The following is a 16,325-nucleotide window of genomic DNA, read 5'->3' on the forward strand; positions in this document are numbered from 1 at the left end:
ACCAGACCACCCAAATTCTTGTAACTGGTTTCCCCTCCAAAAAAAATTAAAAAAAAAACAAGTTCATTTTAAATGCTTTCAAAAGACTTTCAAACTACATATTAAAACATCAGATAAACACTTTCATCTTTTAAAACAATTTTTCACAACTGTTTATAATTAACATGATGGAAGTTACTCCATATCAATCTCATCCACATCCTACAACACTGACCTGATCAAAGATGCAAAATGATTTTACCAATAAAATGACCATGGAATTTGTTTTACCTGTGCCAGTTTTCATGGAGGTGTGTTGTGAGAAAGGTACAGGAACATGACCATCTACATCATCAAATCCTCCCTTTGCCTCCTCAAGAGTGTCACGACCAACTTTATTGGATGTCCCTGTTGTGTTCATCGTGGATTCCATTGAGTCCATCAAGGAAACTTAAAATATAAATCCAGCTATATCATTAATTTCTTGAAAAAAAAAAAGGAAATTTTATTTGTATTTTTTTATAATGCAACATTAAATTTTACTTATATAAAAAAATACTTTCTTTCCTGAGGCTTAATTCAAATTCACCATAACAATTAAATACTGTATACACATGTAAGAGGTTAATTTAATTTTAACTTTTGCAATATTCCAAATAAATATCAACTCAGTAGTTTTTTTTGTTGTTGTTTTTTTTTTTTTGTGTGTCATTCAATAGTTCATCCAAAGATCCTGCAAAGTTTAATATGCCCGAAGAATGTTTGCCAACTGCTTTCATAATATGAATACATTAACTATGCCCCATAATGAAAGAGGTTGAAAAGTTGATCAAACATGAAATCTGTGAGTGATGGCTCACCAGTGATACCCCTGCTTTAAATCATGATTTGAGGAAAATAAACAAAGTCCTCAGTGAAGAAAAAGTTGTTGTCAAATTTTTCTGAAAACAGATCCTACCATATGGCATACCTACAGGAAGTGGGTGTTAAAATTTCAATTTTGCTGTGCTGAATAGTTGCTGACAAAACTGAGACGGAAAACCTTCAGGATAAGGGGAAAATGTGGTGAAAAATTTTCAATATAATTTACTGTTTTTACTACTTCCATTACAGTACTTTCCTTACATTAGATACAAAAAATTACTGGTATTTTTATCATAAATGTGACTTTCTGAAAGGTTGTAGGTTGTTAACAAAGTTGGCATTCTAAACTTGATCAGTCTTTTCTGTATTTGCATGAATCTTAGGTGGACCTGTATTTACAATAAAATACAATGTCATACCTTACCTTTAGATAGCATGCTTGGCTTTGCATTGGATGTACCCTACAAAACCAAAACAATAGATATAGGAAATATTTTTAAAATATTTGTAACATATAGGAAATATTTTAAACATACATGTAGCACTAGGCTTCAGTGAGTGTACTTAAAGAAATTTAAAGCAGTGTATTTTTTTCTTACCTTATCTCACCAAAATATTTTGTTAAAAAATCAGTATAGAAAAAAATAATACAATGCCATTTATGAACTGTTATGCATGTTGAATTTCCACCTGAAAATTTATTAATTTATTTTGTGGAAAATTAGTAAGTAATTCATTTTTCTGTTACAGACCTCCCTAATTTTTACTTTTAACTACAATCACCTAACCCTAAACTCAGATTGTTATGGAATTTATTTTGATTAAACATCCCTAGCATATTGCTATTCCATTTGATAACATGCCAATTCAGTGGTTGTTACAGAATAATGGCAGTTTTGAAGTTGAGACAGAAAATATCACAGCAAGCCTGACAGGGTGATGTTCTGTAGACATGTTTAAAACTGACATTATTCTGTTTATTGGCGCCATGCCATTACAGTCGCCAGTTGACATTTTAAATTGCCAATATTTTCTTGCATTACTGTAGTAGCCTGAGATAAGAATTTATTGGGCAATAGGAACAATGGGAAATTGATAAAGTTGCCAATCAAGATAATTACTGATTCAAGTGCACATTCAGCAAAGTTCAGTTTTAAAACAATAAAATTATATTATAATGCATATAATGATGATGTTCATGAGTTTGTCTTTTCTCCATGGACTGCCTTAAATAGAAAACTAGACACATTTGAAATAGGTTTAAACTTTCACAGGTATTTGAATTTTTGTCAAATAGAAAGTTTATTTCCTTATTTTATTTACCTAGTTGACTTTTTTTGACATCAGAAGATTTTTATTTAGTCAAGCAAGACCAATACTATTCACAGAACATCATAACTGCATGCACTATACAACAATTAAGGTTCATTTGAATATAAATTCTAATATTCCAAACCTCAGTCTTTTCAGACATTTCTCTATGTGTATGTGGTTTGTTAGCAATTAGATCTTCATCATCATCAATATCTTCAACAGCAGCTAGTGTGCCTGCTCCTCGGACTGGGCCCTCAGGAGATAATGTGTTGCCAGTAGTAACAGTCAGTTCCTGATTAAGTCTTCCATAATCTACAGTGCCATCTCTCTCTAAGTTCTAAAAAACAAAGATTTCATACATAACTAGTGTAACGCATCAGTGAACATCAATAATACATTGACTGGAATATGTAGAAGAGTGTTGTTGAAAAATCAAACTATATGTAGAGAATTTCAGTATCGGGAAATTGCAACCTCTTAAATAATACACATTGTATAAATATAAAAAAGGAAAAGCATTACTTCTATATTGGTATTAATACATCCTATATAATTTCAGGACATATGAATAACTTAAAGACCTACCCACTGCCCGATTGTATAATTTCAGGATATATGAATAACTTTAGCATGTTTAGAGACCTACCCATTGACCAAAGGAGAGGGGATGTTTTGGCTGTAGGAACTCTCTATTTTAAAACATTTTAATTTCACACCTTTTTTTGGCAAAACATAATTCCTATATCCCCCTATACTGGTGTGAGGAGAAGAGGTATAATTAAGATTTTAAACTTTAAAACAACTGTTGAAAAATAAAACTTCTTCTGACTAAATACAAACCTTGAAGAATTTTTCCTTTTCTGCTATTTCATCTAGGGTATCAAATCCTGGTTTTCCTGCAAAACATAAGATGTACATACACTGTAAATATATAAATATGGAAAGTTCAAGACTATACAATTCAACTCTCAGTCTCTGAAAGAATCAGGCAGTGGGTAACACATGGTATGAAAAACCCCACCATTTTGAAAGTTTAGTTTGACTATGAGTACCATCAGAATCATGGATAAAAGACAAAATTTTCCATATAATTTTGTTAATTAAGTTAAAATTTCACGAAAATGCACTGAAAATAAACATCTTAAGGGCCGATAACTCTGTCAAAAACCTAATTTTACTAAAATTCTGTTGAAAAATTTCTGAGCAAATCCAGTGATGCAGAGATCGTGATGCAGAGATCAAAGAGTGGCCATTTCAAATAGAGAAATCATCAAAGAGTAAAATTATATTGTCAGATCGGTGAGGTTTTGACTTTTTTTCTGATTTTGCCCGATTTTTACAAAGACTTACACTTAAATCAAATATTACTAAAATGTGAACTACATGTAGAAGTAACATTCAAAGTGTTTGTTTTTTTTTCAGGTACATTTATTGGGTATATACCAAGGATACATTGTACATAGATATACTAGTTCTGATACATGTGCTATGCATCTACTATTATAGCAAGAACTTCATTATAATTGTACTGTTGTAGTAACAAAAAAAATAAATTTCAATTTTCATTATAAAATGATTCATTTAGTGGATAATAAATTCCTGGTACTATGCATAACAACATATCAAGTCCTAACTACTTAAAAAGTTACATGAAATTCAGTGCAGTAGTTTCCAATGAGTTGTGCCTACAAAAGTTTGACAGACTGACTGACTGGGTAAAATGCAATACATGTTCTCATCAACATGTGGAGACATAACCATGCAGGTAACAAACTGTACTCCTCCAGATCATAGATTTTCTAGCTATGTTCATCAAATAAATAAAGGAAAAAGTACCGGACAGAATTGCAGTAAATGTACACAGATAAAAAAGTAGTTTTTTTTTATTTTGTCTATATTGAAGAATTTCTCACTAAATATACCTGTTCCAATTCTAGAACCATAGCTGTTTTCACTTTTAGCATTTCCTCTCCTAAAAATAGAATACAAAGCAAGTATAAAATAAATATCTGAGGTTTTACCATTCCTTTCATGTGATTTCTTGTTTTCCATATCTAGTTTTCATGTGTAATTTGTTTTGTTCAGTGTTGTTTCCATTTTCATGTTGAAGACATGTCTTTTGGATTCTGACATATTTGAACTGTCTTAAATCAGACACTTCAGTATTTGTTTGCCAATATTCAATTCATGTACATGAAAGTAAGCAAAATTGCCTGACCCCCCCCCCCCCACCCCACCTTTTCGAAAAAAAAATTGTTGATGAATTGTGTGTTAAATCATGAAAAACACTAATGTCATGATCATCACTGGTGATGCTGTCAAGAAATTTTTTTGGGGACCAGCTTACCTAAAACTCTGGATCCGCCGCTGAAGTGCGTTGTATTTGAAAATTTGCAAATGTAAATTATAGATTTGATGGTTGCAAAAAGAGTTATACAATAATTGTGACCATCCAATTTAGATTGATGGTATAACTCTTTAAGTACAGCTCTGCCTCAAAACCAGGCAGGAGCTTATGATTAGTGATTCAAGCATATCTTCATCCCATAAATTTTTGGATTGGAAATCTTTCAGTAGGTCTCATACAAAACTGTATTAAAAATTAAAGAGCAAAAGAAAGTTGCCCACTGGAGATAAATAATACTCTAAGTTCGGTTACATTCTACTATAGAAAAAGACAGGAAAATTTCTAGTAATAATTTTTACAATTTTTTAAGCAGTCAAATATTACTCCAAAGAAAAAGGAGCAGATCCAAGGAAATGAATGCAGGAAGAGTTTTTTTTTATGACATAACAAATATGCTTGAACAGTTTCATTGATTATCTTGAAATGTAATGAATATCCCCTGCCTGATTTTCAGACAGACCCATACTTTATGCAATACAGTTTTAACAAGTCTACTACAACTGTTTTAATTGCTGAATACAATTTAATAAATGATGATTTAAAACTGTCAGCTTCCCTGTGGAGGATGGATTTTAAGAGTCAATCATGGAATTGACACCATAAATCAAGGATTGATTCCAATGAAATTTTATACTTCTATGGATATTGCTGACAACATTTAAAATGGAAAGGAGAAGGAATATTCCAGCATCATTTACTAGACAAAATAAAATATAGCTGCATATCACGTGTATATGCTTAAAAAAAACAAATCCTTGCTTTATAGTGCATAAAAAATTCCATGTACATGTATGTAAAGCCCACCTATACAATGAAAACACAGTTATTTTTTTTTTCAGAAACCAACAAAAATGTGAAAATTGGAAAAATGTGAACTACATGTAAATGGAATAGTAAAATTAGGATTTGAAAAAAAAGCAAAATTTTATTTCAAAGCTAAACAACCATGTCCACAAACATATGACATTGATGTCCTACACAAGTTCTACTTACTTGTCTTTTGTGCTTTCTTCTTCTGATTTCTCCGAGACTAAAAAAATGAAGCATAAACAAATTATTTTTGTTGAAATAAATTTACATGTAATTATGCTTGTTCCTTTTGCTTTGTATGGATTTTAAGCCACAAAAATTATTTAAGTTAGAAGCTGGTTGATGAAAACATTTTCTCCCATTCTAAGCCAGTGAATAGAAATCCATGCGACTTTTCAACCACTAGGTAGTGCAGGAGTTTTCCCGCCATTTTATATTTTCCAAATTTACAACAGATTTCATGGGAGAAACTGAGTTTTCTTCAGCCTTTTTTCAGTAGAATTTATTACAGCATCAAAATTTTCAATGAAAATTTGTGTATCTCATTATAAAATTTGGAAACTGTGATTTGACCAAACTGTGATAACCACAATAATCGTTACCCAACTAACAATTGTTCACAGTGCACTCAGTCAATTAATTTTTAGCCCTTACCCCAGCACCACAAAAATTAAAAAATACTCTAGTCTGAAAATATTCTTAACTTCCATGGTAACTCCAATCAAAATCTTTGAAATTGATGATGTCACAATGATTGAACCATGATCAGGTTTAACAGGATAATACATATTACAAAACCTACTATCATCAAGACTATCTTTACTCATGGAGGCATCTCCTTTTCCTCTGGACCCTCTTGACTTAGTCTAAAAATGAGTAAAATATAAGTTTAAAGGTCATACCATTATAAAAGGATCATAACATTAGTAAAGCACTACTGTCAATCCAAAATTTAAACAATTCAAAACATTAATGGGTTCTAAGGAGAAACTGATAAAATTAAATCACTGATAATATTGGCATTGGCAGTGCAGGGAATTCTGGTAAAAATTATTTCAGTGTAACTGGTAAAACGAATATCATCAGTGTCCATATCTGAATTTCCATTTATGAAAACAATTGTACAAAGAAATAATTGTACTCATATCAAAATCAGTTTGAGTAAAAACTAGGGAACACATTTTTGATGCTGGTATATTTGTCAATAGAAAAGATTATATTTGGTTTTATCAATTGTACAAAGTGTCTTATTAGATTTGTTTATGCTGTACATGGTAGTTCGAAGCCTTCGATAATTTGATTTATTAAAATAAATTGATCCACTTGTCTCAATAAGATGAAAGGTTAAATATGGTTCATATATCTGCAGCTGGAAATGTCTCCACAATGAGAAAATGTCATTGTAGTCTAGTACTAGTCCAAATTCACTCTGACCCTGCAACCATCTTTTGCTTTAATAGAATATTGATATGTCTGGTTGGAATCTCAAGCCCCATATATCAATATCCAAATTTGATAGTGAAGGAAAGCATGGTCAGAGAAATCTGGATTATCAGGGCACAGGATGCAAACACACAAAAACATCAACTTCAGTTCTCTAAGACTGTTGAAATAAAGGGTTTTAGATTAAGTAAATTTCTGTCTTTTTTTAATAGTTTCACTTAATCTATTTGGGGCATTTTACTGCTTGCTTTATGGTATGGGTTTTGCCCACCTTTGAAGACTGTGTGGTTATCTGAAGAAGTTTGAATGTTCATTGCTAGACATTCTCATGGGCAATCATACCACATCTGCTACATGTATTTATATTGATTACAGAAAACTGATATGAATTTATTCCATGGATGTATTTAGTATATTGTACTATTTTTATGAACTAGCCCCAACAAAAAATTTTGACAAACTTTCTCTTCAAGTGAACAAATTTCACAGAATTTTAATTTTACAATAATCAGGAAAAGCGTCAGCTAATGGCTAAAATATTAAAATTGCACATAATCTTTTAACCACAGACTAATGTTAAAATTCCTGAGAGAGATTTCCAGTCATTTCACATGTTCAAAATTTTCTTCAGATTTCTTAGGAGAAACCGATTCTCCTTCAGCCCATTCTTGATTTGAACTATTTCTCCATTCTGTATGGTAAATTTAAGATTTTACCATCTGGGTGGAGAAATAATTTAAACAACTCATTACAGAAGATGAATCTATAGGAAAAGGTCTGTGCAAATATTTCCTGCTAGCTTGATATACACTGGATTGAGGTTTCAAACAAACACTTGCATCTATAATTCCATTTTGGTACAATTAACACAGTTCTCATGAGTTAATATGAGTAAGTGGTCTCAAAAGTTATTATATAAAGCTAGTGTGCTGATATAATGTAAGTGAAATAACATGTTAAATATGTGTGCACAGTAACTCTTGAATATTAGAAGCCTAGAGAAAGTAAAGTATCAAAAAAGGAAAATTCTTACTGGAAATATTTCTTTCACAAGGTATACAAAATACAAAGCATATTTCTTTTATATGGTCCTGTTTACTAGGAAGAAAATGTGATAAACACATTTTGGGTTCTATTATTCCAATAAATGCATTTATTTTTAGTTAAACTCGAGAGAGCCATAAGAATTGCATACAATGTCATATACCACTATGTTTATAAATTTGGTACTAAAATTATTTCTTGGCTCTTAGACCCTTCCTTTTTTTTAAATTTAACTTCCTTTACACATCAATTAAACTCTAACTGAAGAGCTAAAAAAGAAAAAAATCATACAGACAAAAAAGTCCAAAATCAAGCATAATTGAACAGCCATTGACTCAAACATTTTCAACTCACAAGTACAAAAAGTTAAATGGAATAAAATATCCCCTCCAAAACTCAAAAACAGCTGTTAAAAATCAAATCATTCATATAACCTGCTACCAAAAATCATGAGAATCATTTAAAATAATTAAAAAAAAAACATTCATCAAACATGTCCAGCATCCCTCAAAATCATAAACACAAAAATAGGTCAAAATTGAAAGTAACAAGAAAAATTATGCAGATGAAGCTGAGATAGATTAAACTTTACAATTAGACAGTCATTTAAGTGATTACATGACTGTCACTAAACCTTCCCATCTTTGTGAAACTATATAATAATAAAAAAACATGCATGTATAAACATCTGCACAATACAGAGGTACATGTATGTATTAATTACAAGTACATGTATTGTTTTGAATCTGAGAAAAAAACACTCCTTATGTTTCTATTTAAATTTAGCTGTTAAAAACTGTTAAAATACATCAGTATAAAAAATTGATTGAAAAAAATTTAAAGGTGTGCACAGAATATAAAAGAAGTTCTTACAAGGGGAGATAACTTGACAAACAGAAAATGTAATCCATGTAAATGACAAATCAAATTAGAGTAGAAAGGATCATAATTATCACAATTTTGTTTGCAGCTCTTCATGCACATGGAAATAAAGCTACTCCTTAGAAATTAAATCTCTGCTCACTCTGAAACATTTCTTTTATCAAAAAAATGAAGCAAGAAGAGGCAGTGTAGTACTGGATATTCTTTATACATGTAATACTAAGATATAGTACAAATTAATGTATTTCACATCTGAGATAGGAAGGTTTATATAAATGAAGAATAAAGTATGTTGATTGGATTTCACTACTTGCCTTGTAATATGGTCTCTGGAACAAATTGTCATAAAAAATAAATAACACTGAAATATTTTACCCATTATTTTTTTGTAAATTTTGGGCTTAATTCGGTGAATCCAAAGGTATATCAGACCAAAGAATATGTTCAGTAAAATTCTGTTTTTATCTGGTAATAATTTGGCAAATTTAATGATTACCGGTCAAATGCCTCTTTTAGATTCACAATTAATCTGTACTTGATCTGTGTTGATTTTTTAATAAATTGCACCAATCTGAAAATTCTAGCACTTTGATGATGTGTTCATAACAATTGAAAATTATACATTAAATAACATTCAAACATGTATTACAAAGCATATCCTTTGAAATTTACCAGCCATTATTTATTTTTATGGTTACCCTACCCTATGGATGAATACATGGACTTAGAAAAATGATAAAATCAATCTTCTTTAGACTGACAAAATAATCATGTAAAAAATTCTCTTATCCATTATTCATAAATCAAACTATTGACTTTGAAAAAAAACTATCACTTATTTTAAAACAAAGCTTTTCTAATTTTTTTAACTGTAATTTCATTTTTTTTCCTCTATAGAATGTATTGGACATGTTTTTGCCACGTAAGGAGGTAGATCTAGGGTAAGGGACACATATCAAAGAAACGTTTGTATTCAGCATTTTACATCATTCTTATGTAAGTATCAAAGTAACTTGGACTAATTTCATTCTGTTTCAAATGAAAGCTTGATAGGCTTTGGTGAAACTGAATAGAGTACAAACATATCACTGATTTCAAAAGTTATTTTCCTTATCCTAAGTCTTCCTCCTTAAGTGATTTGTATCAACTAAAATAACAATTTCTGGAAATACATGTTTCTATCTGTATTCAGATAACTAGTATAATGCATGGCACAATTATTAAAACAATTGTAGAGATTTGAACATGGAATAATGTATAAAAGTTTAAAAAATAAGATTTAATGCTGGTCAACATGATATATTCAACAGAACTTTGCAAAACAAACACAGCATGCTTTGATTTTTTTCTTCAAAATGGAATTTCCAAAACATCATGATTGCAGAAAACAAAAGAAATACATCCCAAACATTCACACAACAGCAGATGGTGAGAACAAATCCTACAATGTGTGTGTATAACAGCCCATGGAAGATGAAATAACACCAATATTTATGGGTATGACATGAACAGCAACATAAAACTCACATTGACATTAGCCTGGTTCTGCACTGGCTAAAATTTATAACACTAGCATTAGGCAACAAAAAAATAATAGTCTTGTTTCCTGCTACCACTAAGAAAAAATATAGAGTAGGTAGGTAGGGGAATTATTTTATTTTTCAAAAACCTATTACATTGAGTTAATGGAGAGATAACATACTTTATAGAGCTTGAGCCTAATTGGCCTTAAAAATTTTAAGGTAGGCACAAACAACTGGGATAGGTAGGATAGCAGGAAACAGACATTTTTGTTGATCTTATGAAACAAGACAATTTATCATCAAAATTACACTTATACCCTTTCACCTCTGTGACGTGAAATTCAACAATGCTAGTTTATACCCATCCAACTACCAAAAACAATTGATTTCTGAACATGGTCTATTATTTTAGAACCCATGCACTAAAAGTATAACATGAAAAAAGTATCTTTATTGTCCCAAAATATACACAGACATTTTTAAAGAACTACATGTTGTACAATGAACTAACTGCAGGTATTATCTAACTAGAAATTTACAACACTCAAATAGACACTAAATGATTTTTTTTAATCAACTAGCTTCATATTAAGTACCTCACAGAAATATAGAGATTTTTATCTACCTAAAGTTATAGCATGTCCAATGTATTATAGGTGTACATGTACCTACCTCCTTTTTGGTTTTGGACTTAGATTTCCCACCAGTTTCCAATGGTTCTATAGGAGAAGGTTTATCTCCTCCTCCTAGTGAACTCTTTAGTGGTGTAGGTTTATCTTCTCGGATAGGTGTGCTGTGCTCAGGAGCAGGCTGTTTCTTCTTCAAAAAACTTTTTCCAGTTCCTAAAGATACAAATGTTCAGTTATATCATGTACATGTAATGTTACACTGTTTTCAATATTCTTTAAATGCGATAGTTTATACAATGTAACAAACTTAAAGATGAAACGTACATGTACATATTGATTAAGAATAAATGCAAAATTTTTTTTAAGAAAGTAGACCTAGGGTCAGAATATAAGAGTAATCAAGGGAACCAAGGTTATAGCAGTAATCAAAAGAATGTAATCCAGGGACAAAGACCAGACATGGAAAACAGACATACACAACAAAGAACATAAAGTAACTAAAATCATACATACAAAGTAACAAAAGTAAATGAGCAACTCGGACTCCACTAAAAACTGGGAGCATGGACCAGGTGCACTGGTAGGGTAAGCGTCCTCTGCTTTTCTAGAAACACCCGCCGAGTTGCTCATAAAAGGTCAAGTCCAGGGTAGACAAACGAAGAAAGGAAAACTATGACCCGTTGAATAAATCAGTTTTCATGGTGCTGATGGATACACCATAACGATCCACAAGTTCTTGAAATCAGTGATATGCTTGTATCATATTCAATTTCACCAAAGCATATCAAGCTCTCATTTGAAACAGAATGAAACCTGATGCTTACTTGAAATTGATTCCAAATGCTGAATACAAACGTTCAAATGATTTGTAAGAGTTGTGTCCCTTACCCTAGGCCTACCTCCTTAACTCAAGCAAATTATTCAGAGAAATATCTGTACTCTTTCAGAGTGAATTAAGGAAATACTGAATTCCTGGCCTCTGTAGGTCTTGTTTCATTTTGACTTTCAGTTTACTTTTATGTTGCTGGAGTCTACTTTGCTATAAGTGTGTATAATGTTTTTTTTTAGGGCCAGCTACTGCTTCCCCTGTGGTGTGAGAGTCTCCTTGTTGTCCACTGAAGACCAATGGGTGGCCTTGATCTGACATTTTTCATCCTGAACAAGTTGCTGTCACTTTGACATATTCGCCAAATCCATTCTCCTGATATGAATCAACAAACTGTAATTTCATCAGTAGAGAAAAGTGTTAAATAAAATCTATTGACAAGTACATGTAAATGTATGCTAAAAACTTTGGAATTTAGTTTTTCAATCCCAGAATTCAGCAATGTACATTGTATTGTACGATAAAAAAACAGCTGAGTTTAAAATATTTGTCCTTTCACATCTGAATGTCTCAAAGCTCTGAAATAAAACTTAAATGAAAATGAAAACCCCCAAAAAAAATGCAATAGATATACCTGTTCCTATGGCATCATCATCTTCATCCTGCATCCACCAAGGAGTATCTCCTTTCTTCTTTTTCTTTGGCTCTAAGAACTTGGCAACTCTTGCTGAGCTGATAGATTCTTCTGATGATACAGACTACAAAAATCATACATGTATAACATCAATGATGGAAAGACAAACAAATGAGACAGTCTAAAAGACGGTTTTATACAATGTATTGCCAAGGAAATGATATACATAAATAAGAGAAACGGGGCCTGTTTTTTCTTTTAAATCTCAAAATGAGACTGTCCTCAAATTTTCAATGTCAAGTGATCTGATTTGTTGAAATTTGAGTTAATGATGGATTGGAGAATATCTCAATTTCAGATTTTTAATGAAATAATAATCCCAAAAATAAAAAGAACAATGATTTTTTACAGTATTCAAATAATTTAAACGATGACCAATCAACCTATCATAAATTCATTGACAGTGATCATGGTGACCCTATGAAAATCTTCTTTGTCAATCTACCTCTCTGAGAAAAGCATCAAACTGCTCATCAAACTCTTTTTTTGACATCTTCTTCGGCATCTTTACTTTTTTCTGTAACTGAAAATATAACTTCCAGGGGTAATTTACATGGATTAAAGTGAATAGAAATACTTGAAACAAAAACATATGAGTTATTTTTTATCAGAATATACTGTTTTTTTTTAAACTTATTTATAGAACATGCAAAGTTTCTCTTATTCTCATTTCTGGTGTGATGTCACAATTTAATTTGATTGATTGGTTGAGTAAATTTAAATTAAACCAGAAGCCATTAAGAACTTTCAACTCCATCTACTGAGATGGAAAAATCCTTAGTTTTCAAATGTAAAATATTTGAATAAAGAAATCAATATTTAAATTGCTCTGGAAGACTTGTTTATCTGTTCAAATGATCGTTTAAAAGATTTTTTTTTAATGAATAGGATAGTTTTAACTGATTTTGAATTAGGTTTAAGGTTTCTACCTTGTACTTACATTTGTAAGTTAACCAAAAGCACCTATGACATGTACAACGTATGAAGCTTTATTTTGATACACCTCCTAGATTTCCAAAAGTGCATGGATGTTTGGAAAAAGAGAACTACAATATACAGGTACGGTACATTTGAACATGTATTAAGAATTTTGAAAAATGAAGGGATTTATTTAAATACATTTAGCAAGTGCTAATATTTTGTAGTTACATTTGAAAATAATGTGACAATCATAAACAAAAACTAGTTATTGATTTAATATGCTACAAAAAGAAGCATAAATCACTGTATTATCAAATGAGTCCAGGTTCTGCATACTTATGGGCAAAAAAAGCATCAATATCAAATTTGTGCATGTAAAATTGGGAGATTAAAAACAGTTAAATGGCAGCTTCATTTTCATTTACTTGGTAGATGCAAATGAGGACCACACTAGGAAACATAAACTAGCTTCAATGTTTACATACAAATGGAAAATGAGCTTTTTCCAGGATAGGGATGGTAAAAACATGGCACGAATGTTTCCAAAAATGACATAATCAGCTTTTCAATACTGGACAATTCAACCCAAAGACATTTCAGGCCATGACAACTCACAGTTTTTTTACCATTACATTTCAGCCCATACATATTTAAGACCAAGTCATAGGAGACTGCATAAGGAGTAAGGACAATAAAAATCTGTATATCACAACACATTTTGCCAAATTAGAAGTTAATAATAACAGGGCTGACAAAAATTATGAAAGGACTTACATGTACATTTTGGGAGTGTTTAATTGATTGTAGGGGTTTAACGTCCGAGCAGCAGTATTTCAGCTATATTCAGGCAATGAAAATGAAAGGGGGAACATTCGAGGTTTCACCTTCCTCATATTATATCAGAACAAAAGAAGTAATTGCTTGCTAAAACACTTACAGTACATACACAGACAGATATAACATGTACATACAAAAGTACATGTAGAACCACATAAACACTTGTATTATCCCAAATTATAACAGAATCATGGTAAAATAATGTACATGTACAATGTTACGAATGTACCAAGAAAATTTTGATTAAAAGATCTGATCACATAAAACCTGTAAAACAATACTTACACTTTTATAAATGAAATCCCATTTAAAGATACTATAAATGAGTCACATTTTGGCAACATGTGGTCGGTAAACATAAGGGGATTTTTTTCAAAATTTCAAAATGTAAAATTACCATACAAGTAATTTGAACAAATAGAAAACACACGAAAATAAAATTTATTAACAAACAATGTAACAGTAGGAAATACAAAGTTGTTCTCTATATTTATTCCAAAAAGTATGAATGAAACATATTTTGTGTTTGTAAACAAACATGTCGTCACCTGTCAACCCCAAATAAACCGTCATATATTTGTTAAATTTAGCATGAAATCAAACTTACAATGACTATTTCAACTATCAATTTTACCACTGACAAATTCAGTGCACTCCTAAGTTCCAGTCAGAATCACGTTTGTTCGTAATTTCAAAACAGAATAACATATTTAAAATTCGTTGGAATTTTTCGCCATGACCAGAATGAGCCTCCACATAGAAGAGTGCTTTGATAACGGTAAAGCTAATAACCAGTGGTAAACTGTTGATACATAACTCGTCAAAAATACCGAAGCGTCATAATTAACAGAATTGTTTCAAAAAAATAAATAATGTATGTTAACACTAACCAATACTTCATCTTTATTTCAGCAAATTACAATCCACTTAACGATTTTTGTGCACACAGTACTGTTCAAATTTCAAAATTGAAATCGGAATAGAGAGTACACGAAAGAGGAGAGAAAAATTATGGGACACTGAACAAATTGGTTGTGCAGATGGATAAACCGGTGTCGAATAATTCTGAATCTGCCACAATCCAGAGGCCGGCCAGATATAGAATGTTAACATTTTGGGTCCGTCTCTGTCTATGTGTTTTGGTCCGCCCTTTCATTCCTTCAATTATTTATTTATTCCAAAAAAAAATACTTTGATACGCAAAATTACATTATATAAATATATGTTCATAAATATAGATTTATAAATATTTGTTTTACTGTTTATAAAAAAATATCGGAAAGTTAACTTGCGTCACTATGAAATTAATGTTTTAATACCACCACCACTATAGATTTTTTTCCGCTAAATATATTCTCTTTATTTTCTGTTCAGTAATTATAGTACCGAGTTATTACTTTTACATGTTTCATAACTTGCCAGTTTATTACACCCAAAATCAATTATGAAGCAGAGATAACCCTGGAATTTCTTCATATCAGCGTACAGTAGTACCAGTACTGCTTCTTCGTTGCTGTTATATAGTTTTACTTCGGTTCGTGCTGTTCTGTTTTGATTATCAAATGTTTCAGCTTGTAAAATTCTGTTCTGACATTTCTCAATCTGTTTATACATAAATCATTTATAGTAATCATGGATGTTCCTAGCTAAACTAATTTGTCCACTCGATCACGTAATTTTATATTACCACCTGCTATTAGTTTTCCCAAAGATTAGCCTCATTTCTTCTGTTTTCTTTGCAATATTGAGCTGAAATCCAGCTTACCTTGCAAAATGGTTGAGTCTGTTTGTCTTTTCTTGGCATATAATCATGCCTAGATGATTATAAGACAATATCTTTTGCAAACTCAAGGTGCTCAAGTGTTGTAGACATGAACAATACTCTTCCCCTTTTCTCATCATAGGACCATGGACTCAAAATGTTAACAATTGACCCTTTCGTGGTACGTTGATGAGCAAGGTAGGGCCTGGATAGAACCAAAAAAAATTTCGTCGCGGAATAGTATATTGAGCACAAAAGGGTCTATTTGGTCTGCATCTATATATATCTGTTAAATGATTTGTTGTTACTGTTTTTTACTCCTAATTTCGGAAAGTGCTGGTTGCGTGATATAAGTTCGTTTTGTTTTATTCGTACGCCTCTTAAATAAAT

The 16,325-nt window shown here is 31.2% G+C and overlaps 1 protein-coding gene across 12 annotated transcripts in view; it reads right to left on the reverse strand.

The window, feature by feature from the left end:
* The window catches only part of LOC148613902 (centrosomal protein of 162 kDa-like), a 68,247-nt gene that overhangs the window by 31,873 nt on the left and 20,049 nt on the right, over positions 1-16,325 (reverse strand). For 3 of the 12 annotated variants that reach the window (XM_088587572.1, XM_088587571.1, XM_088587564.1), the window contains exons 1-13: positions 14,781-14,940; positions 12,861-12,932; positions 12,356-12,479; positions 10,939-11,108; positions 10,271-10,297; positions 9,058-9,072; positions 6,177-6,240; positions 5,558-5,594; positions 4,080-4,129; positions 2,998-3,053; positions 2,300-2,494; positions 1,268-1,304; positions 271-429 (exon numbers count right to left, since the gene is read on the reverse strand). In XM_088587572.1, the coding sequence (XP_088443698.1) occupies positions 271-429; positions 1,268-1,304; positions 2,300-2,494; positions 2,998-3,053; positions 4,080-4,129; positions 5,558-5,594; positions 6,177-6,240; positions 9,058-9,072; positions 10,271-10,297; positions 10,939-11,108; positions 12,356-12,479; positions 12,861-12,920 (994 nt within the window). In that variant the 5' untranslated portion in view covers positions 12,921-12,932; positions 14,781-14,940. Of the gene's footprint in view, positions 1-270; positions 430-1,267; positions 1,305-2,299; positions 2,495-2,997; positions 3,054-4,079; positions 4,130-5,557; positions 5,595-6,176; positions 6,241-9,057; positions 9,073-10,270; positions 10,298-10,938; positions 11,109-12,355; positions 12,480-12,860; positions 12,939-13,355; positions 13,457-14,780; positions 14,941-16,325 lie in introns of those variants that run through there. The other 9 variants (XM_088587575.1, XM_088587570.1, XM_088587565.1 and 6 more) reach the window with 8 other exon arrangements.

This window comes from Perna viridis, chromosome 6 (assembly GCF_037379345.1).
Source record: "Perna viridis isolate PV_CMFRI_1.1 ecotype Kerala chromosome 6, ASM3737934v1, whole genome shotgun sequence".
Taxonomy (NCBI): domain Eukaryota; kingdom Metazoa; phylum Mollusca; class Bivalvia; order Mytilida; family Mytilidae; genus Perna; species Perna viridis.